The sequence below is a fragment of the Sebastes umbrosus genome, chromosome 8 (assembly GCF_015220745.1).
Source record: "Sebastes umbrosus isolate fSebUmb1 chromosome 8, fSebUmb1.pri, whole genome shotgun sequence".
Lineage (NCBI taxonomy): Eukaryota > Metazoa > Chordata > Actinopteri > Perciformes > Sebastidae > Sebastes > Sebastes umbrosus.
In genome coordinates, this window is record NC_051276.1 from 7150170 (window position 1) to 7173394 (window position 23225).

A 23225-nucleotide genomic window follows, 5' to 3' on the forward strand; every position below is an offset into this window, starting at 1 on the left:
TCCCTATGAGTGTAACTTTTATTAGCGTACATGTACTTCAAAGTACATGTATCAAAAGTAAAAATGTTCTTTATGCAGAAAAACAGGCCTGTGAGTGTTATATTATGTGTTGTGATATTTTACTAGTGTAGTTGCTCTAGGTGGAGCTAATTTTAATGATTTTAAAGCCCCCCTCCAGCCAGTATTACCTCCTTTTTTTTGGTTAACGTTCTTTCTCAAACAGAGAATGGGAGTGTGGTTAATATTCAGATGTTATTCATTACCATGGCAACCAGATTGAATTGTTTTTCAACCCAGTGGCACTGAATTTGATAAATTTACTATTTATCAGACCACAAATGAGACAACAATTAGCACAACAGTTGCAAATGCAGTTCTGCACCAGGCTGCACTGTGATTCGTTTATTTTTCTAGCAGGACTTTTCTCTTCTTTTCTTTTGAGTTTAAAGTTGTGCGCTCCCCGGCGTCCGGACCTGTTAGAGGCCGGCAAACCTCCAAAACGTACCAAAACTGCATTTCAACATGTCTATGATCTGTCGTGTGGTGCGCTGTGGCCGGACACAACACCGGCGTGCGGCATCGGCTGCTTTCTTTTAATTCATCTCCAGGAGGAGACGGTGAAGAAGAGAGCGAGTGAGAGGGACAGTCAGTGTGTTAATTGTTGTGCTAATTCTGCCGGTGGGATTTTGTGTAATCCACTGCTTTGATTGCACCTGTTCACCGCACACACAAATTCCTTTGTGAAAATAAACAACACACTGAACTAAGGTGGAGGAAACTCAAAAATAAAATGAAATCCCCTCATTTAGCTAATGCAAGTTGGGCTAGCTCACTACACCTAACTAAGTGAGCTAACTAAATAGAGAGACAAGACAGGCAGACAGACAGGCTGATGCAAAGAAGCATGAGTGCACCTGTGTAAGCTTGGAGGATGACGTATGACTTGCAGCTTCTACTATAGTCATACTGTGCGTCATATTCCTGTTTAAGCAACAACCTTCTTTTTTAACTTTGAGCACAAAATTAAGTTATTTGTCAAAACATTTTTTGGCAAACAATGTGGCTAATCGACTTAGTCAGGAAATGACTCAAATAAATATGAAATATAGAAATGCCAAAATACATTGGAGGGGGGTTTAATCTACATCATATCGTAGATGTTTATTTTCCTCTGAACTGAAGTGGAGTAAATTTATAAAGTGGCATGATAGAGTACAGTATTTCTATTATATGTACTTAGTTACATTCCAGCACTGAAATCAGGGTTAACCTACTTTCCAAAGCGTCCTCCACCTCAACTTCAGTGGTTTTCAGCTTCCCATCCCTGAGGAGCTTCTCTGTGATGATGTCCGAGGGGACCAGCTCCCTCACCGTCTCCCCATCATCTTCAGACTTGGCCAGCCAGCACTCACATGGGAATATGGTCGTCTCTGAACCCTGCCATTGAAAAAAAAAGAAACAAATCCCCAAACTGGGCCCGGCTGTGTCTGCCTGAGACTGAAGGAGAGTATATCTAACTCTGAGAGATGTGTGAGCCAAAAGGTGTTAAATTATTAATCTGTTAATAATTTAATGAGGCACAGACAAGGAAACCGTTAATGATGCGCTTATCTATGCAAGTGTAATCTCAAGTGGATTTTTACTACCTTTCCTTTCCTGAGCTGTCGTCTGATCTCCACTCTGTCGAGGTGCCATCCTGGGTTGGTGCCCCTGTTGTCGTGTCCTATTCTGATTTTCTCTATAACCTCACCGACATCCTCCAGCTGGGAAAGAGACAACACACAGTGTTTACAGAGCTGAAGCCGCAGTCTTAAAGGATGTACGGTCCAAATCCACAAACTCACCTCCACAATAAACATGTCCTCAGCCCCCCTCTCAAAGTAAAGACGTCTCTCTCTCTTGTTGACACACAGGTGTTTCTGCTGCGTGCACACTCCCTTCTGTCCGTACAAGACTATGAACACATCAGCGTCTGTTCCCGCTCCGAACACATCGCTGGTGTATATCTTTATCTCATAAGGCACAACTGAGGAGAAGGTGAGAGCTTTGATTGGTTGACACAAGTAGAAGATATAAATATACAATTTAACAATATGATTGACATGCTTAGACTTAGAGAGTCGAAAAGTCACAAACTACAGTTACTTGAGAACTTAAGTACAGTTTTGGCACTTTACAGAACCCACAAAGTCCCGAATTTAAAATTTGTTTTGCCAAGTCTTGTATGCACAACACAATATACAGTATGTAGGCCCATGATAATAATTTGTGAGCACAAGTTAATATCTAAAGTAAACAAGATGAAAATATATATCATATTTTGAGTACTTCAGGAGCTCTGTAGCACTGATATGGAGGATGGTATATTGGCACTATGGGCATTTACATTTTGTAAAGCGAGAAATATTTCACATGTTGTTGATAAATTTTCTTGTTTTTATTTGATGGCTTTAGTTACATTATGATCTAATGTAATAAGATAAATGGTAATTGCTATGTAAGAAGCAATTAGGGGTTAGAGTCATTTTTGTGTTAATTGTTAAGTTTATATTTGTCAAGATACTTATTGAATTGTTTTGTGATTTTTGGATTTATTACAGTTAATTAGATGATGATAATCACCTGCTGTAGAAGGAAGTGGAGTTTACTGGAGCAAGCATGAAGATTGTAGTTAGGGTTGGGCTATAGGACGGTAAATATCGTGCGATGGTAGAAATGTGTCCACCGGTAGAGATTTGGCAATACCGTTTCCACAGCAGTAGCTATTCTCGCGTGATTTTGCAATCATCATGTAATCTCATGATATAATCCAGCTGCCTGGCAAGGTAACGTGATTTGGGCAGACAAGGAGGAGGAGAGGAGGAGAATCAAGTAGAGCAGGAGGAAGCATCCCAACTAACCCAAGATGAGGAAAAACTCTGGTTACATGATTAACCAGACATTTGCACATTGTAGTTTATTCTGACAGGGTTTTGTCTGCTTTTTCAAATGAAAGATGAGCAAAAAAGTGATGTCTTTTTTTCTTTTGCTATACTCTAAAATATAAATTTGTGTGATTTTTATACCTGTTAACCTTAACACCTGTAACACTTGAAATTATTGTTCTCAGGAACCTTAAAGCTTCCATTTTGAAGGAAGTTTAGTTTAACTGTTTTGAGTCTAAAAGAAAATATAATGAAATGTGATAAAGTACAGTATGGTTATTTTAAAACTTTTAACTGAATTTACAGAACAATTACTGTACTGTGATATATACCGTAAAGTGATATAAAATGACATATAAAGTTATAGAAGATTTTGGCAATATTGCCCACCCCTTATTGTAGTAGTTGTTGAGTGTGTACTGTAGAGCGTGACATTGGTACAGTCTTTGACCTCACAGTATAATCTGCAAGGTTGTTTTTGTTAAAAATAGAAATAAAAATAAAACTCTAGTATCTACGACTGCAGCGTTGTGATTTGGACTCCTTCATGTGTAAGTCAAGAAGCTGAGTACTAAGTTTAAAAGGCAGGCAACAACAGCGACATTATAACACTTACTAAAGAGTCAAAGCTCTCTTCTTCAGATAGAGTGCTTTAAATACGTTTTACTGCTAATGCTTCCACACTTTCATGAGCAAAACTTTGCATAAAGCACTTTCTCAATCAGCGCATTGCTACTTTCGCTAATGGATTTGAGTACTTCTTCCACAGCTGTTCACTCACATGGCATGTAGAGTTCAGTCTGTAAATCAGCAGGATAAAGATCCCTCACAAGTGCCCCATCATCTTCTCCTGGATCCAACCAGCGGCCACATGGGAAGCGTAGTCTCTGACCCTGTGAGGCGGCGTCAACCTCGACCCAGTCCAAGAACCAACCAGATGAACCCCCTGATTGAGAGAAAACAGTTGCGTTATTCCGTTTCATATAGTGTACTGCTTATTTTTGATCTGTAGAGCCTTTTCTTTCCCCACCTGAGTTGTCGTGGCCAATTCGAAGCTTTTCCAGCTCGCCCAAATCCACCGCCTCCACAGTGAACTCATTGATCATCCCGTGTTCAAACTTATTCTTATAGTTCTTACAAGCCTTCAGGTTGATGATTCCTGTGAGTGACATCAAAATGTTTTTTAATTTAACATAACATACAGCATGAGGCCACCACAACAACGCCAGGTTGGTGAGCTATCATACCTGTGTCGTCATTTTCACCAAAAAGGATGGCATAGACGTTGGAATCAGTTCCAGCGTACTCCTTCTCTCCGGTTTTTACTTTGAGAGTATATGTAGTGGACATGGCTGAAAGATCATATTTAACAAGTAAGTAACTTAATCCTTTTCATCTTCACACTAATGCATGAGTCCCTCTTTGCTCTCGTCTACACCTGCATGTTTCACCAGCACTCAGATAAATACTTGAGCAGGCCTCCCTTTTATATCGTCCCTCTACTAAGACATGAGCCAGCTTTGAAAGTGTGTTACATTTCTGCTCGAGTCCCAGAGTGGCGCCTGTTCCCTCCTCATCCTCATCCTTCTTCATGAATGCCTCGTCTACAGGAACCAGCTCTCTTGCTATCTGTCCATCGTCCTCATCCACTGCCAGCCAGCGGGTACAAGGGAAATAGTACCTATAGAAGAAGAAATACCTCTGATCAGCACTAACAACAGTTTATTACTGTACATCACTATCAGTTGTATACAGTACATACAGACAAGGCTCTAGACTGCAACCAAAATGGTCGCATATACAATAATTTTTTGAGAGTGTGCGAGTTAAAATTTCACGTGGTCGCATTCGTGCGTGTGCATGAGATGGAGACATCAGCCACTGTCTATTCCATCCCTGCTGCTCGCAGGGCCACATTTGTACATACAGAGCAGAGATGCACCTGCGCAAAGATGCTTCTCCGCTCACTCTTGAGTGACTTGCATCACGTGCATGCACCCGGTTTTTATGTGCGTGGTTTAAGACTATTTAAGTAAAGTAAGTAAAAGTACTAATTAAAAAAAATACTCTGTTACAAGTAAAACTCCAACATATAAGTATGAAAGTATATAATCAAGAAAGTACACTTGAAGTATAAAAGTAAAAGTACTCACTATGCAGCCAAATGGACTCTTTAGTTGTTACATTATTAGATATTATATTATATTATTATTATTATTGATGCAGTAACATGTAAGATGCATTTCAATGTTGTAGCTGGCTGCAATAGAGCGAATTTTATTCATTTTTTATATTGTTGGGTGGTTTAATTCACTGTATTCATATACTCATAATAAAGCGACCAAATGAGAAAGTTGGTAGCAGGAAAAGTTAGTCTGGAGCCCTGACATACATGAAATATTACTGTACAGTGAGATCTTTCCTCTTGATAATTGAAAAACTGAACAAAATCCATGCAAACTGTATGTTGGTTTCACCTACGTCGTGTCATCCTTTGTGTCTACTATCTCAACACGATCCAGGTACCAAGACGAATAAGAGTCAGTGTTGTCATGACGGATTCGTAGCTTCTTCAGAGGACCCAGATCAGCAGCTGTCACGATGAAAACATCCTCCTGCAAAATACAGCAACCGGAGTTACTATTCAACATTGTCAGAAATATGTAAATACAATTATATGTTTATTACTGAGATCATAGTTAAATGTGGTGACATACTGGATTACACTATATTGAGAGGTGTTTCTATTTTTTTTGTCAGAATATTATAATTAAAACAGATAGATCTGCACAACAAGTAGCTCCCGTCAGAAAAGGTTTTAGAGTCTGGTGCTCGAAATGTTACACAGGAATAAAAATCCTTCTTAAAGGAGCTACTTGATGTGCAGATTTATCTTTTTTTTAATTCTGCTAGATATTTCTTTGATCCTGCACCCATCCTATCGGACACTGGATGTGCATGTCTTATCGTTTCTTAGGGGGCAGAATATTAGAAACACATCTGAAAATGATGCAGTCCAGTTCAACAAAGCCCCCATGAAGAGCGCCGGGCGTTGAAACAAATTTTACATAGTGGCCAAACGGTGGAATTACAACTTCTGTGTCCATCACCTGATGTCATTGGGCCCAAAAATACTTTTTCTCATAGACTTACATTGGGAAAGAGATGTCTGTAAATTAGGTAAATCAACTTCCCAGTATGAACACTTGAATATCCCTTATATAAATCATTACGTCCTAAAAGTTGTAAAATGCACTAGTAGCCGAGTCATTTCCCCTCCTCCGTTCATGTGAATGAGACCCAGACCGAGGCTGGACCGAGGGCTGGGAGGTGGAGTTAAAGTAAACACTACTGCACCTGCTTTTTGCTTCATGCGCCACTGAACAGCTTTCATAGGAATGAACAGGAGCCTGCCTCGAATGCTGTATCCAGTTCTCGTTATACATCCATGAGTATAGCAACACCACTAACTATGACCTCAGTGTTAAAACATCAATGAATTAAAACCTCTTTGACAGTGTCAACAAAAAGTAAACATTATAGGCTTCAGACTTTATGGCAGCATGGATTGGATTGCATTAGTGTAAGTAAAAATCTGAATCTGCAAAATAACTGGTAACTATAGCTATCAAATACATGTAGTGGAGTAAAAAGTACAGTAGTTCCCTCAAAAATACAGTAAAATATAAGTATAAATTATCATAAAAGGGAAATACTCAAGGAAAGTACAAGGCTGAATGTAACACATGACCCCAGCTAGAATCAAACTGGGAATGTTGCGATCACATGGTGATGGGGACAATCTACACTACAGACAATATTTGTGATATTTCATCAGCAGATTGATTTATTGTTTCCAAGAACAAGAATGAACATTCAATCTCAACTTTGTATATTAAAGGTGCAGTGTGCAGGATTTGCCGGCTTCTAACGATGAGGTTGGAGATTGCAACCAACTGAAACTTCTCCCGTGTGTTAAGGGTGCAGGAGAACTCAATGGCCGACTTGAAAACGTGAATGTCCCTATCTAGAAACAGTGTTTGGTTTGTCCCTTCTTGGCTACTGGGAAACATGGCGACCGTTTCCATGAAGTGGACCCGCTCCGTATGGAGATATAAACGGATCATTACGAAAACACAACGATTCTTATTTCCAGGCGATTATACACAAAAACCCCCCATACTTATCAATACCATATTCCATTTCTGCCATTATATCCCCCTAAATGTTACACAATGACCCTTTATGCCATCCAAATACATCTTTCAGAATTGTAGTAACAGTATTGTAATTTCAGTGATTGATTAATTTAATCAGAATTTTCTTGCTTACTGTACAGTAAATACAGTATCTGTGGTCGTTTGAATGACAAACGACTATTGTTGCTTTTGATCTGTGACACAAGGTGTGTGTTCCTACAGAGCCAGGTGTAATGTAGAGATGAATAATTCACAGGTTTGGATTAAGTAATGAGTAAAAGTAGGACAGGTTCAATGACACAGAGGACTCCTCACAGTTCCTCTCAGTCACAGCTGGCTTGCCTGCAGGAGAGCTTGTAATCCTACCAGAATACACCCCCACCCCACACCTCAGTGCAAGGCTCATGTTGCGTGGAAGTGCTTGAGTCTTTGTCTCTCCGATAGTTAATTTTCAGCAGGATACACTTCCAGGAAAAGGGGTCAAATTGTAAAACCCCCATTAAATATGTTTTTATATTTGAGATCCAGGCACAAACAAACATTTCTACACTTGTCAGATGGGAAATTACTCCATGGCTTGTTGCTTTTTTATGCTCCTGATTTATGTATTTCTATAAGTAAATGAAAGAATAATTGGAAAAATGTGAGCCAGCCTAATATACATAAGGTGTTTTTCCTTTTTTTTCCTTTTTCTCAGCATTTTTTCTGTGTACAATAATTCATTTTTAAAAATGTAATTCATTGTATTCCTTCCTTTTATCTTTAGCTGATTTAAAAAGTAGAGTCCCTCTCTTTGTTTAACACATCATACCTGCCCCCGCTCAAATTTGTTGAGGTTGTCAGAGTTCTTCAGATAGCGCTCTCCGGTGTCTCCGTTTTCCCCATAAATATTAATGAAGACGTTGGCGTCGGTCCCCGCTCCCTGCGTGTCACCAGTGAAGACGCACACTTCATAGGTGTTGACTGTCAGACAATACAAGGGATGAATTACTAACACCTCTTTAACCTGTCGCATATGTCGGCCAGGAAACTGTGTCAAATCAAACCATGCATGTCTACAACATCAACACCAAGTACAAGATATAAATATGTGTGAATAAAATGCAACAGTGAATTCAGTTGTATATGAGTTATCCATCCCTCCTGAATTCATCTGTGCATAAATACCAGCTCCCCTGAGCTGTGGGTGGTATTTATTCAAACTATTTTGGGGTTAGTAATTACTGTATGTTTCAAATATTAGAAAAAAAAATGTAGTTCTGGTTTTCAATTGTGCCGTATACATGGTTTTTATACTTAATTCTTACTTTCCAGCTCCTCTGCATCCTCAGGCAGCAGCTCCACCACCAGCTCGCTGTCCTCCTCTCCTCCGGCCAGCCAGCGAGAACAGGGGAAATGGTAAGTCAGCACTACTTCCTGCATCTCTTCTCCTCCCTCCTCGTCCTCATCTTCCTCATCTTTCTTCTTTTTCTTCTTCTTTTTCTTGTCCTCCTTTTTCTTCTCCTTGGGCACCAAGGCCATGATTAGATGTTTGACATCCACCGTCTCCAGGAACCAGCCAGATCCGATCCCTGTGCCATCATGACCAATGCGGATCTTGAAGACCTTCCCCACATCTTTAGCCGCTATCTGAGGAACAGTTGCAATGTTTCAACTCAAAATGTAACATTAACATTTTTCTTTGGCATTCAGATTTAACTACTGAGATGCATTTTGGAGCCACAGAAAGCACGAAATCCAAACTCTGATACCTTGAATATTTCTGTGGCGTTTCGCTCGTAGTTGTTGGATCTGCTTTCGAGTCTGATGACCTCTGTCTTCCCCTTGTCCCCGTAGATCTGGATGAACACTCTGGCGTTGGTGCCAGCAAACGTCACATCTCCAGTTATTACTGTTACCTCATAGTTAATCACTGGAAAATACACAGTGACAAATGGTCAGCACAAATTTTGACAATATTCCTTAAGTAAATGGGCGTTTTCAGACAGGAGGAACTCTTTCATAGTTCTAAGTACTAAGTTCTAAGAACCCCCCTTTTTAAGTGTGTCCGCACCGCAAGAAATAGGAATGATCATAGTTATTAGAACGCTGTTTTGAGGGACTTTTTTAGCTCCTATTTCAGAGTAGGTACTCTCTCAGCACAAGAGGAGCCGTGAGTGACATGACATGAGTGATGGAAGTGTACAGTAATTGGTCAAACACATGAGCCAATACAGTACCGGCAACCACCATCTTTAAAAACCCGTTAGTCTTGTAATCAACAGACAACAAAAAAGACAGACAATAGCTTGTAACGAAATAAATGGAAGAAAAGAAGGGCAAATGGACCGACAGTGAAGTCCCGAAGAACGAAAGCACACCCACTGTGTCAAAGAACGATAGTCGATTCGAAATGAAATCGCAAACGGTACTTTCGTGACGGCTGTTTTGCTTGAGTTTATATGACTGTGGCATATAACAGAGTAAAGTAGAGTAGAGATGTTTATTTATTCTTATATTACTAAAAAAGCTAAGAGAGCTTGTGAAACGAAGCAAACTAGCCCTCGCCAATCTCCCAGCTGGAGATGTGTGCGTGTGGCACCAGCCAGCCTATGTCACTTCAGCGTTCCTATTGGCGATGCGAATGCAAACAGAAAAAAGCCCTTGAAGGTATGTAGTTCTCCTGGGAACTCCCCAGTCGGCTGTTCCTCTCAGTCGGAAAACCCTATTGTGACTCACTGACAGTATTTTAAATGCAGTCTTAATGTGATTTTCTATTATTAGGAAACTACGGAATTAGTCTTGAGATACGGGACCAATTACAAAGAATGTCACCATGTCAGCATGAATATATATATAGTTTCTTCTAATGGTGTGAGGTTGTGTGAATGTTGCCTACGCTGTTCCATGTCCAGGATCTCGCTGGGATAGATCTCCACCTCTGTCTTGCCGTCAGCCTCATTCCTGTCCAGCCAGCGGTGACTGGGGAACATGTATTGCTTTCCATGGACTGGAACCATGAGCTGAACACTGTCCAAGAACCAGCCGGCACGCATGCCTTCGTTGGTGTGACCAATCATCAGACGGTTGATCTGGAAATACGATTAAATGGATGACACTGTTTAAAGTCGATAAATAAAAAAGATTACACACATTTACAGAGGAGTCACACGAAGACATGCTTATAAAATACTATATAATAAAAAAGCTTTTATAGATTTTTCTACAATTCTTCATCTCTTTAACAAATGTAGCCTCATGCTTAAACCCAGTCAAATGATCAATATACTACTAATCCGTATCTAGGAAAGAAGGCTACAAATGCAGAGTACAACGTTAAGATCCTATCGAGACCACTAGGGATGGTAATCTTCTGTAATATAACTTATGTAATATAATTGCTTGAATGTAAATAACGTTATTCATCATGTGGTTCATCCACCTTGACAGCACATATTGTTTGCATTAGCAACCCCACAATGGACAGGACCCCAAAACCTTTGACTGTGTGCCTTCAATAAATTATTTCTAAAGCTTCTCATAGTAATATCAATATCAAATCCAATGTTTTTGCCTCCACTGTGTCACCTGTCCAATATCAAAAGTTTCCACAGTGAAGATGTCAATGCGACCCGTCTCAAAGTAGTTCCCCAGGTTGTTGGAAGAGACCACCAGCATCATCGTACTGGTGTCGCCTTTCTCGCCGTAGAGCTTGACGAACACGTTGGAGTCTGAGCTGCTCCCGGGGATGCTACCTGTCTTTATCGCGACGTGATAGTCAACGTCTGACACACACAGAGACACAAACAATAGCATCAGGAGGGGTTTAAGTTTAAATGTTAGAATCAAATTCAAGATTCCTCTAACTTACTGTAAAGACGCTGTCCATCTGAGAATGGCACCAGCTCTCTGACAATCTGTCCGTCATCCTCGTTGCGGTCCAGCCACCTGCACGCCACATTCGATGAACAAACTCTCATCTATTACACATGCACACACCTGTGGTTGCAACAACTGTTTAGCATGTTTTCTCTGTATTCACAATGAGAGTAATGCACCTGTTGCACGGGAACTCCACAGCGTGGGCCTCAGCCTCTCCCTCCTCTCTTACAATCACTTTATCGAGGAACCAGCCGCAGCCTCCACCTTTGCCATCGTGTCCAATCCTCACCCTGCGAATCTTCCCGATGGCTACTGCCTCGATTATAAACTCATCTAACTGAAAGGACAAAAAAATAATAAATACAGTAAGTAACATTACATTTAGAGGCCTTTTTATATGTCAAACAGAGGAATATGTGGTGAAGACCTATTTACTGATATCATAGCATATTTTTTTAATCAGCAGATATAACATTGTAATTATTCAAAATGTGTTTGCAGTATTTGTGCTATAGATAGAGGTTGTGTCCGACATTCCATACTAACATGCAATTTAGTACATTAAAACGGCATATGACATTTTTCAGTATGTCTGAAACTTTAGTATAAAACCAATAGTACGTAAATTGCAGTATTATGCAACACTGGACCCTACGCTGGCCTACCTATCCCACAATGCAATGCGGCAGTGATGACAAGGTTCATAACAGACAGTGATGGCGGACAGCTCTGTAACATCTATAATGCTTCAATTTAAGTGTAAGTATAAGATTTCACTTTGGTAGTTGTAATATAATTTTTAAATTAGTTCAGTCTTTATGAATCTCACAAATTATCGTTTGGTCACATGAGGTTGACACAAGTTACTATGGTTACACTTCTCCAATCGGCAAGAAGGCTACATGGTAGTTACTGCTCAGTGTGTCCAAAAACATACATACTACTGTTTATTCACACAAAAGTATTTTGAATGATAGTACACAAATTGAGTATGTAGTGCATATTTCGCAATTTCGGACACAGCAAGAGGTTATATAGAGTATATAACATTATTCCCATCAGGAGAGTCTAGTTTATACGTATACTGTTTTGATTGAAGATACTGTAGGTTGGGCAGACTCCATCAGGGGTTAATGCCTGATTGTTTGGGTGAAGTCCATAATCAGTGAGAAACATATCCCCCCCAAGTAAGCAGCATGCTACAGGTACAGATAATTGGATTAATTAAGAGTACACAGATTAGTGATTTGCACTAATGTGTGTAAGAGAAATTAATAAGTTTAATGCTTGTTGAGTGGGTGGAGGTTTGTCATTTGATTTTTAAACAGACAAAAGCAAAAAACTAAGAAGCATATGAAGGAGAGGAAAAAGAAAGAAGTTTTCCTTCCTGAGATTTCACTAAGCTCTATGTCTAACAATGATGTACTGAATGTACCCACGTTTCCTTTCTCAAACTTGTTGACGTTGTTTTTGCAGTTGACCAGCTCCCGATTTCCGCTGTCCCCATTGTCTCCGATCAGATTTAGAAAAACAGACGCATCTGTGCCGCTGCCGCCGACAGTCCCCGTGCAAACAGTCACTCTGTATTTGACCACTACAGAACAGGATAACATAATTCAATTACATTTAAATTCTTCTTTATATGTGGCAAAGCAGATTTCTGTTGCTCAGGGGTGAATACAGGTGCATATACACACGGGGCAGCGGCTCAGCGATGAGGTCTCCTGTGGCAGTAAGCTCCCTCACAACCTCGTTATCATCTTCATTTGTGTCCAGCCAGCGCTCACATGGAAACCTATACTTCTCCTTTGTTAATGTCTTCATCACAGTTGCCTAATTGGAAAAATACAATGCTCTGATATGTGAGGGGGTGTCTGGATTATCATTTCATTCAAGGGTTTAAACACTGAACACTTAAAACTGAACAATCCTCTGAATTATCTTAAAAAACACCTAAAAAACATTGTTTTCCACATGCCAATTTTATGCACATATTCTATATCTGCCTTGTGTTTGAATGAAATATTTAAACCTGAGATAGTCTGTTAATGTCTCTACGTGTCGGTGATAAACTTAGGATAATAAACTGTCTTATTATCCTCGTTTTCATGTTAACTAGCATGCCTACAACTGTGCACATTTAGGCATAGCAATATTAGTTGGATGTATGGGAGTGAATTACAAACTGAGTGAATTCAACTGATATGACAAATACAAGATTGTACAATTATTAGATATTACATTTCCTCACCTTACTGAGATGCCATCCTGCAAAAGGATTTCTTTTCTCATGCCAGAGACGGAGTTTGGTCAATTTCCCCAAATCAGGCAGCTCAACCTGTAGGTTCACATCAAGATAAAAAGTTTCCTACGAAGCCTCATTATCTGATTGCTGATATTAATGTATGTGTTATTAATTTACCATAAACCTGTCCACTTGTCCCTGTTCGAAATTGTCTGTTTTGTTGTCAAGTCGGGTCTCATCGCTCTTGCCCTTCTCTCCGTACACCTGGAAGGAGATATCTGCATCGGTTCCTGCACCGGGCAGATCTGACGTCCAGATCCACAAGGACCAGGGATGCTCTGAGGAGAACCAAATGAAATCAGTTTATTAACGCTGTAGTGGTGAGAATTGGAGCAAATATGATTAAAAAAAGTTATTTTTATAAAACGGTCACTATATCCTGACAGTAGCACATGAGACAGGCAATCTGAAAAAAATCAGGTGCCTCTGTGTCCTCCAGTGTCCTCCGGTGCTCCTAATGGCATCTGCAAGATTCACAGACCGGAGGAAAACAACCAATCAGAGCTGATCTGGAGTCTGCCGTCCAGCTGCCGTCTATGAGAGCCACGAGTCAATCACTCTCTAACTCCGACCAAATGGTCAAACTAGGCAGCGCTGATCAAATATGAATCAATATACTGTTACTGTAATGCCTCGTCTCAAATGTTTTCTTGTAGTGTACTGTTTAGCTGTAAGATGAGAAAGTTTGTGACCCGGCAGCCATGTTAAGTTCTCAAGGATATACCAAGCACCGCTCACATGGTCGGAGCACAGCCAATAGGAACGCTCTCTCTCTGAAATGACCTGTGATTGGTCAAAGTCTTCCGTCATGGGCTAGATTTTTTAAAGCCTGAAAACAGATCGATGAGGAGGTGCAGAAGTCTAGTTTTCTCTCAGAACACTTTAATTACAATATGCTGAGAGGTTATTGTGGAATTTTTGCCCAGTTATGCCAAAAATTGTTGCCTACTTTTTTTTACACATTTGGGGCCAGCAGTAGCTTTGAGTTTACAGAAGTAGTTTGTGACGAGAGGGTTGCCAGTAGAGTTGTTCCTATACGATACCAATATCGGATATGCGTCCGATACTACCCAAAATTTGGTATCGGCGAGTACGCCATTCTATGCACCGATCCGATAGCATCATTTATCAACCCAGAAAATAATGAACTTGTTTAACTGGAAATCAGTTCTTCTTCGCCGCTCCAAAACAGTAGCCTTCACTTTGCTGCTGTTGCCCTGGAGTAAACAGGTGTTAAATAATAACATTGAATTGAAATATATATATATTTAATCACATTGGTATCGGATCGGTACTCGGTATTGGCTGATACTGCATGTTCAGGTATCGGAATCGAGAAGGAAAAAATGGTATCGTAACATCTCTAGTTGCCAGTTTGACTACTTCTACTCCTCAACACTTCAGTGGAGCCCCTGAAATGCTATTCTTGCTTGTGAATTATGAATGAATATAAATATGAGGCAGTAAAGGAATAGATTTGTGTGGACAGAAAAGAATTAAGCTAATGCACCTATTCTGCTGTCGTGGACCAGAAAAAAACAAGTATAGTCCAGAAAAAGTGCACTCACCATTTACCTTTCTTTAAAAGGACTTCATTCCACAAGCAATAGGAAAAACAACTCATTAAAATTACAAAGTAGAATGAAGATGGACTGCCTGCTGAGTCATTATGCAAATGTCTGATACATATGTTGGAGCTTTGAATGGAGCTTTGAATATGTTTGCTCAGTGTTTCAGGAAATAAAATGACAGCATTTACTGCTGCGGCAGATTGGCCATAATTACTGACATTCAACTTACTCTTCTGTCTCTTCTGCCTGAGTGAGACCATCTCATAGAGCTCCCTCTCTATCAGCCCATCTCCCTCCTTCTCATCCAGCCATTTACTGCACGGGAAGGTCTGCTCTGTCCCTGTGAATGGACAGTACACCACCACCTGCGAAAAAATAATAATAATTGATTCAGCTGAATAAACTCACAGTAAATTGCCAGATTATGGTGTTTGCATGTGTTTTCATGTTCTATGTACCTTCTCGCAATACCACCCAGCACTGACTCCGTCGTTGTCGTGTCCGATGGTGACTCTGCTGAGGGGACTGAGGAGTGCCGCAATCTCAACATTGAAAATGTCTGTCAGGGCCCGCTCAAACTTTCCTCCCTCCAAAAACACCTAGATACAAATACATTGAAGAAAAGTTAAAGGAAAGGGTGGTTCATCCACTGTAAGACAGACTTAATCAGATTTAATCACATTCATAGTGGTCTGAATACAATAGTCTTGGGTAGTGCAGTGCAAAAACACTAAAGCAATCGATGACCATTAAGCAACAAAAATGCCACTGAAGCAAAACACAAACTGGATTACCACTAAAGCAAACATTACAACATTAACTTAAAAGTCTTATCAACTCTGTTTCATACAAATGAAAACTAACTGCTGCAGCAATTATTTTTAAATGAAGTACAAGTTGTCTAATCTGTATCTACGTTATCTTCTCGTCACCTTGCCACTGTTCTTCATGCCTTTCGAGCCGTGCATCACGATGTGGATTTTGGAGTTGGTCCCGGCACCTCGGATGTTTCCTGTCACAATCTGGACGTTGTACACAATACCTGGTGGGTACAGTTACATGTCGGGCTATCAGAGGATCTGCCAGCGGGTCACTGTGGTTCACGGCACCCGTACTCCCTAAGGAGCTGAGCAGGAACCAGATCCTAACATTGATAGTCTGACCCCAGATTTAATGGTTACACAGTGGGCCAGAAAACAAAACACATTTTTCTTTTTGGACTGAACAAGATAAACAGCAAAAGATTTGTTCCTTGGCAGTAGAAATGTTTTTGTCTTACAATCCTTTATGCAGTATTTTCAGACCACGCAAGTGGATAATTATTCCAAAATGAGGCAAATCATTTAGAGGGTTAAATGTTAAGTTAATTTTCATCCTTGCCATGATTGTTTTCACTGACATGAAGTGTATGTAAGGCATTTTTTCCAGGCTCATAAACATATTTCTCACCTGTGGGCTGGTTCCCACCCACCAGAAAGTCTCTCTGGATCTTCCCATCATCCTCATCGATGGCAAACCAACGACCAACTGGAAATTCATAAACTATTTTGTTTCCCATGTCATCCAAAACCACCTGTATAAAAAGGAAAAATAAGAAAATCAGAATATAGTCAGCCAACATGTGATTGAGGTCTGTTGAACATAATGTTATGAAAAGTAAGTAAAGCAAGGCAATAAAGCAACACAATTTTCTTTTTGAACATTTTGAACACTTTGACAAAGTTACTGTAAAAGGGTAAAGGAAGACAGAAGATGCAACAGGTTGGTTGAAATGATATATTGGATTATCTACATAATATAATTAATATTATATTGCTATATTACTGACATAATTTGATTGAGGATTTGTCTTTGACTCTGAATTTAAATGTATGATTGTATATTTGCAGCTAATGCATGTTTGTACTGTATAAACTAATTAAAATGTGTCTCGCTCGCTGTGTTTTTCCTTTGTGTCCTGTAAGCCTTTGCAGAGTCTAAGGGCGCTTCAAGCCAACATTTAGTCTGTTTTAATCAAACTCTTTTGCGGTTCATTTTGGACAGTAGTGAACGCAGTAATCGTACTCTGGTGCGAACCAAAACAACCGGTCTGAGACCGTTTGCGAGAGGTGGTCTCGGACAGTTTCCAAGTGAACAAAAATGCAGGCTGCCTGTGCGGGCATTTGTTGAGATGGACACAGGTAAACAACAGGTTAACATGAGTGGGACATGACCTAGACTTCTGCAGAAGTCTGATGTTTGCGTGACATCTGGGAAGAGAACATACAGAATATGCTAAAGAAAGTCCACAAAAATAGTGACATTTTTGAAGTAATTAGAGATAAACTGGAGAAGAAGGGATTCATGCATACAGATCCGTGCCGAGTCAAAGTGAAAAAACGTTGACAGCAAAATTTTAAAGTCCGCGATTACATGCAAGAAAGTTGCAGCTCTCGAGTCGAAAAAGATAAATTCGTACAGCAAATTTTTTTATTTTTATTTGGTCTGCTTTAATTTTTGCATTGTGAAACCGAACCAGACTAAATAGAAAACAACTCAAAAGTATCAATTTCACTCTGATTTGGATTAGCCAAACGGACTATGCCTTCGGAAAGTGCCCTAAGAAACTTAAATAATTTACTAACACACCATGTGGTATATAGGTTTAAACATGTTTTAGCAGGAATGAGGAGCCGAACAAAGCTTAAATAATTTAGCTAAAAGACAATATTTACTCCCAAATCCATGTGAACTTTGACGGCAGCATATGTGCAATGCAAATAGAATATAATTAATCACTGTTGTCACGGTTGATCTTTGGTATCAGTCTGTGCTGCAGTCACCAATAAATCTACCGACTCATCTGTCTGTTGGCTGTAAGGTAATCCCATAAAGGGTCATGGTTTCCCTTTACACAGAGGGTAGAATGACGACATGTGTGTCCCGTGTGTGTGTGTGTGTGTGTGTGTGAGTGTGTGTGTGTTTGAATGAACTCCTCTCAGTTGCACACACTGTATGTGTTGGAGGAGCATGGACACCGGACTCAGATGGGAAAACTGAGAGGAAATAAGAGGATCACATGTCTTAAGTACCTCTGCAGAGGCAGAACTGAGCAGAGTGGGGTACAGTACGACTCTAAGATCTTCTGTAAAAAAAAGTTACGCATGTCACAAATGAAAGTGTTATTCTTTAGTTATCTGTTTTTAGAATCGATGAAGCCTTAATGTCATGCATTTTATTAGTTTCTTGCTTACAAAAGAAACACAGTCTTGTAAACAACAGCTGGCTATTTCTTACCTTGTCCGCAAACCATCCTGCTGAAGAACCTCTATTATTATGGCCAATGGTGATCTTCCTCACTTTGCCCAAGTTTGGTGCCTCCATAGTGAACTTGTCTTCGCTGCCCTTTTCAAAGTTATTTTTGTCGTTGTCAAGTCGCCTTTCACCTTAAACAACAAAAAAATTGTAAATTATATCAGATAAATTCTATCAGATAAATTCTATTTCAATGTAACTGGAAAAGAATCAACTGCATTTAAGTTGGTATTCACTTTGGGAGAAAGTTCATAATGTGAGCACACACACGAGTTACCTGTTGTGCTGTAATTTACCTGTATCTCCAAACTCCCCAAAGATATTGATGAAGACATCTGCATCTGTTCCACTGCCTTTTATATCCGCAGTGAAAACACTCACTATATACTTATTGTCTGGAAAATTAAGACCAAAAGCTTTAAAAAAACAACTTAAAACCAGACTTTATACAAAAACATCAAAATAGTATGTCAACCACAAGCAACCACTGTGTGAATAAATATAAAAAAGATTTTAATTGCTGTTTTTTATTATCCCCGTTCAGGCTAGTTCACTTAATTAATCACCAGAGGAAATAGGGACGCTTTCTAAAAAACATAATACATTTTTTATATAATACTCTGATTATAAAATGTTACCAGCGCCTGAATTGGACCAACAAAGATGTCAGTACCCTTAATTATCAGTTGCATGACAAAATCATTGTATGTGTCTTGAAAATATTTATATTTCTACGTACTGTATATCTTGGTAATATATCACACTGCAAATCTATTTTTGTATGCCTTTCATTACATACATTAGGCCTACATATAACATACATTTTCACTATTTGTACATAAATGTATTTTTGGTTAATAAAAACTTTTTACGTAGCTATTGATACAAATCAAATTGTACACAAATATAATATTGCATACATGCTACAACAAAACCAACTTAAAATATGACCTAATGGCCTACATATTCAATTGGATGGTGACAAGGAATACCAAAGGCATTTTCAGCAGTTTTCTCAGCATTAAGCTAGCTATGTGTTTACACACAGTCAGAGATGCGGTTACGCGGGTGTTTAGGGGTGCGCACCTAGACTCACCAGGAGTTGGCGGTACGCAATAAGAAGTAAGGGTACTCATGTGGCCAAAAATCAGAAGTGCCAGTATTCAGTACTGGTGAGTACCTGCCCATTTCAGGCACTGAGTATGACACATATACTTATACTCATATCTGTGTATACATACATTTGGGAATATCCATGGGGTCCATAGTACCCAGCAGGTCTCTGATAAAGAGGCAGTCTCCCTCCACCTTACTGAACCAGTTGTTACAAGCAAAGTAGAACCTCAGGTGAGGCCTGATCACATCCGTCACCACCACTCTGTCCAGGAACCAGTTGGCGCTCATACCGGTGTTGTCATGCTCAATCCTAAAGCAACAGAAGAATAACATCCGGACACCTAAGTCTCATTCTTCTTGCAAACAAATTCCGGGGACGAAACAAAGGCCAGCAGTGTTTGGTTTAGGTCCAACTAAAAGCTATTCATACCTGATCTGTGCTATACTGAAAAACAGACTGGATCAGGGATGAGATGTCTTGAGTGAGTCTAACGTACCGTATCTTTTTCAAAGGTCCAACATTGTGAGTTCTAATCCTGAACACATCAGTTTTGGCCCTTTCGAATGCCGTGCGACTCCTGAAATACCAAAACGAATATCAGCATCTTTTCACTCATCAAACTTTTAATTACAAAATAAATGCAAAAGAATCAAACAGTAAAGTGTTGAGTAAATCTAGGAAAATAACAAAATATTCCACATGCACATATTCACAATGAAACATAAAAGCCTGGCAAATGTTTGGGAAAATCATGCAGCAAATCATGTCATGCAAACCGATTGCAATTTTAACACCAAAATCACAGCACACAGTCCGTCCATTCTTTCACAACCACCACCACTGCATTAAGAAATAAATACCTCTTTTCTGTGCTGTTAGTGGAGAAAAAAAACAGTTTTTAGTTCAAGCACAAGAACCAACTCGATCAAATATGGGGTCTAACTGGCTGAGATTATTACTGAGGCCTCTGGCTAGAGCAGTATGATAAATACAAATTAAATCTTTGTTCTTCATTTGACCAAACTCTTTACTTTTGTCCTAAATAGTACAGATGACCTTGCATTTAAATTCCACTCATCAGAGGACTTACTTGCTAGCCAAGTGAACTTTGGGAGTGATGCCATATTCCCCAAACAGAGTGACAAACACGTTGGCGTCAGTGCCTGCTCCTCTCTCATCGCCAGTGATGGTCACCACCTCGTATACTGGAGTGTTAAGGGAAATAATAACAATGGAGGTGAGTTTTAGAAAGCAGATGCACAGTATAAACAAAGCAGGAGAAAGTGTGTCGGGGGTGTGTGTGCAGGATAGTGGGATACAGTAGTAAACATATATACAGTAAACAGCTATATTCTGTGTGTCTACATGTGTTTCAGTACTTCTATCCTTATTAGAATTAGATTTTAAAAATCTCCTCAGAAAAAGCATTTTGTTAGGAAGTAATTTGCCCAGTGAAGGCCCTGCACAATAAAAAGTACAGTAAGAGCTTGTGTCATGGGAATTTATTCATGGTTTGGAGGCAGTAGAAATTAACATTTTTGTCTTTTGTGCATGTTATTACTGATATGAAACTAAACAAACTCAACATAAAAAAACAACTTTCATTTGACTCAAATTGACCATCAAATTCTACTGTTATTTCTAAATCAAATGAACTAAAATACTTTTTTCTTGCGTAATCGCAAACACTATGACCCTCTAAATGTACCCTGAAAGGGTAGAGATATTTTTAATAATGGACTTTGAATGGCACATTTCTGTCAGTTTGGATTTTTCCACAATAGAAAGTAAAGAGTGAAACAGGGTTTTAAAAATATATATATTTTGAAAAAGTATTGAATTCTCTCTTACATTAAAAATCAAACTTTTTTTGTGCTTTTTTTATTAGCGTCGTGCATTTAATCCATACTTAGGATGCAGTGAGCTGCTGTAAAGGGCAAGGGGAGCAAGTTGGAGTTCAGTGTCTCGCTCAAGGACACTTCAACATTTAGACAATAGGAGTTGGAGATCGAACCACCAACCTTGCGGTTAAAGGACGACCACCACACCCACTGAGCTACAGCTGCCCCCCTAGCTAATAACTAATAACATAACTAATCATAGAGGGATTTTGCAAAAATGAAGGAGAAAATATGTGTTCATAGTTTAATTACATTAAAAATGTATTACAAAATGTTTAGTTTGAATTGTCATGATTCTACTGTGATGAAGGATTTGGGACAGGGCTGACATTTACAGGTTAATTTAGGGTTAGTATAAGGAGTGCATGTGGTCAGTGTGTTTCTGTGTGTAGAGATTAGATACATATTATGCATGGACTTACATTGAGATTTTTACATTTAACAGTGAGAGTCAAAACAACTTTAGAGGACTGTGAGGCCTCTAATCAGGATGTGAAACCACCATGTGTAAAGATAAGTGAGTGACAGGAGTCATATAGCTGTAGGTTGAAGATAGCATACTGACGATACATGATTGGCACTTCACTCAGTGTAATGTTACCATGAACATCAAAAGCAAGGCATTGGCCCATTACTGCTGGGGCCACTCATAAATCCCTAATTGCAATCAAGGACTCACCTCTCCCGAGTATCAGATGTCTTTTCTCAAATAGAACTTACATCAAATTGTCCTTGAATTAATGTCATAACAACATGCTCTCTGTATAGAGAGTATTTTAATTCCACAGCTTACCTTTCGTACATTTTACAGGTTGAGATATACATTTTCCATTACCTTTCTTTTTGTGATACTCGTCTTCGTAGTTCTCCATTGTGTCTGGCTCGTAGGTGCGAAGCTCATTCTCATAGATTTCAACGTAATTTTCAACCTTCTTCTTCTTTCCTTTTGTCTTCTTGGTGTCTTCATCACTATCTCCCTTCACCGAACCCTTCTTCTTCTTTTCTTTCTTTTTCTTTTTCCCTTCCTCTTCCTCCCCAGCTGCAGATTCTTCCTCTTTCTCAGAGTTCTTTTTGGATTTTTTATCCTTTGCCCCCATCTTATCTTTGACCGAGGACTTCTTTGATCCTTTCTTAGTGGTCTCAATCACATCAGGGAGTTTATCTCCTCTCTTTTTACTCTTGGAGTCATTGTTGTTATCTTCATTATCAGTATTCTGTGAGTCACTGCTCAACTCATCCTCGCTCTCCTCTTTGGCTTTCTTCTTCTTCTTTTTCTTGAGCTTTTCTTTATCTCTGCCCTTTTTCTTGGTGCTCCTCACATCCGGCCCTGATGTGTCAGAGTTGTATCCTTCTTCATCGCTGTCTTTAAGCTTCTTCTTCTTCGATCTTCCAGCATCCTCTGACTCACTCACCTGCTTACTTTTCTTCTTGGGCTTTGGTTCCTGATCCTCTGAGTTCTCGTCATCTACATCTTTGGTTTCTTCCTCGGTGCTCTGTCTTGTTTTTTTCTTTTTTGTGGGCATCTTTAATTTATTTACTACCTTGTAACCGTAACCGATTCCTGTGTGTTCCGCTGAAACTTGATTAACTGACCCAAGACTGTCCAGGAGTGACCCGCTGGCAGGACAGGTCCCAGTCAGAGCTCACAGACGGCTGTTTGGCAGGTGGCTGGGGAAGCCCCTCACTGCTGGTTGTCCTGACCTACAACAGCAGCAGATGCTCTGACCTCATTAAAAATGATAATACGCATGTTGTCACCTGACCAGAGGAAGAAACCCTCCCTGGGAACTGAGAGCTGCTACAAAATTCCAAAGTAGTACTGCAATAATCCCTCTTTTATACAATTAAACTGCTAAAAGCTTTCTCCCTAAAGGTGGGACTTTATAATAGATACTTCTTTATGTGTATGCATAAAAAAAATGTAAAGACAGCTGGCCTGGGCCTGCAGCTGCACAGAACCCATGTGGATGATGATGACCAAACTAATTCTAAATGGAAAAATGTCTCTGTCCAACTTTGGTTACAATTCAAGCATTCATAATTTTATGTTTTA

At 39.6% G+C, this 23225-nt stretch overlaps 1 protein-coding gene and 1 long non-coding RNA gene across 3 annotated transcripts in view; one reads left to right on the top strand and one right to left on the bottom strand.

The window, feature by feature from the left end:
- The window catches only part of loxhd1b (lipoxygenase homology domains 1b), a 32237-nt gene extending 9542 nt beyond the window's left edge, over positions 1–22695 (bottom strand). Inside the window, exons 1-30 of one of the 2 annotated variants that reach the window (XM_037776794.1) lie at positions 22008–22695; positions 20362–20476; positions 20132–20143; positions 19768–19848; positions 19396–19580; positions 18451–18549; positions 18137–18285; positions 16310–16433; positions 15793–15902; positions 15319–15459; positions 15090–15225; positions 13407–13567; positions 13236–13322; positions 12682–12817; positions 12424–12578; positions 11161–11321; positions 10974–11050; positions 10691–10887; positions 10002–10194; positions 8875–9035; positions 8431–8752; positions 7935–8086; positions 5406–5539; positions 4460–4605; positions 4172–4276; positions 3955–4083; positions 3706–3870; positions 1845–2026; positions 1647–1763; positions 1275–1437 (exon numbers count right to left, since the gene is read on the bottom strand). In XM_037776794.1, coding sequence (XP_037632722.1) covers positions 1275–1437; positions 1647–1763; positions 1845–2026; positions 3706–3870; positions 3955–4083; positions 4172–4276; positions 4460–4605; positions 5406–5539; positions 7935–8086; positions 8431–8752; positions 8875–9035; positions 10002–10194; positions 10691–10887; positions 10974–11050; positions 11161–11321; positions 12424–12578; positions 12682–12817; positions 13236–13322; positions 13407–13567; positions 15090–15225; positions 15319–15459; positions 15793–15902; positions 16310–16433; positions 18137–18285; positions 18451–18549; positions 19396–19580; positions 19768–19848; positions 20132–20143; positions 20362–20476; positions 22008–22695 — 4783 coding nt within the window. Of the gene's footprint in view, positions 1–1274; positions 1438–1646; positions 1764–1844; positions 2027–3705; positions 3871–3954; positions 4084–4171; positions 4277–4459; positions 4606–5405; positions 5540–7934; positions 8087–8430; positions 8753–8874; positions 9036–10001; positions 10195–10690; positions 10888–10973; positions 11051–11160; positions 11322–12423; positions 12579–12681; positions 12818–13235; positions 13323–13406; positions 13568–15089; positions 15226–15318; positions 15460–15792; positions 15903–16309; positions 16434–18136; positions 18286–18450; positions 18550–19395; positions 19581–19767; positions 19849–20131; positions 20144–20361; positions 20477–22007 lie in introns of those variants that run through there. The other variant, XM_037776795.1, reaches the window with a different exon arrangement.
- Positions 1621–3397, top strand: LOC119492388. Its single transcript, XR_005207766.1, has 3 exons — positions 1621–1819; positions 1914–2037; positions 2601–3397. It is a non-coding gene; the product is annotated as an uncharacterized LOC119492388 (long non-coding RNA).
- Positions 22696–23225: the final 530 nt, after the last annotated feature.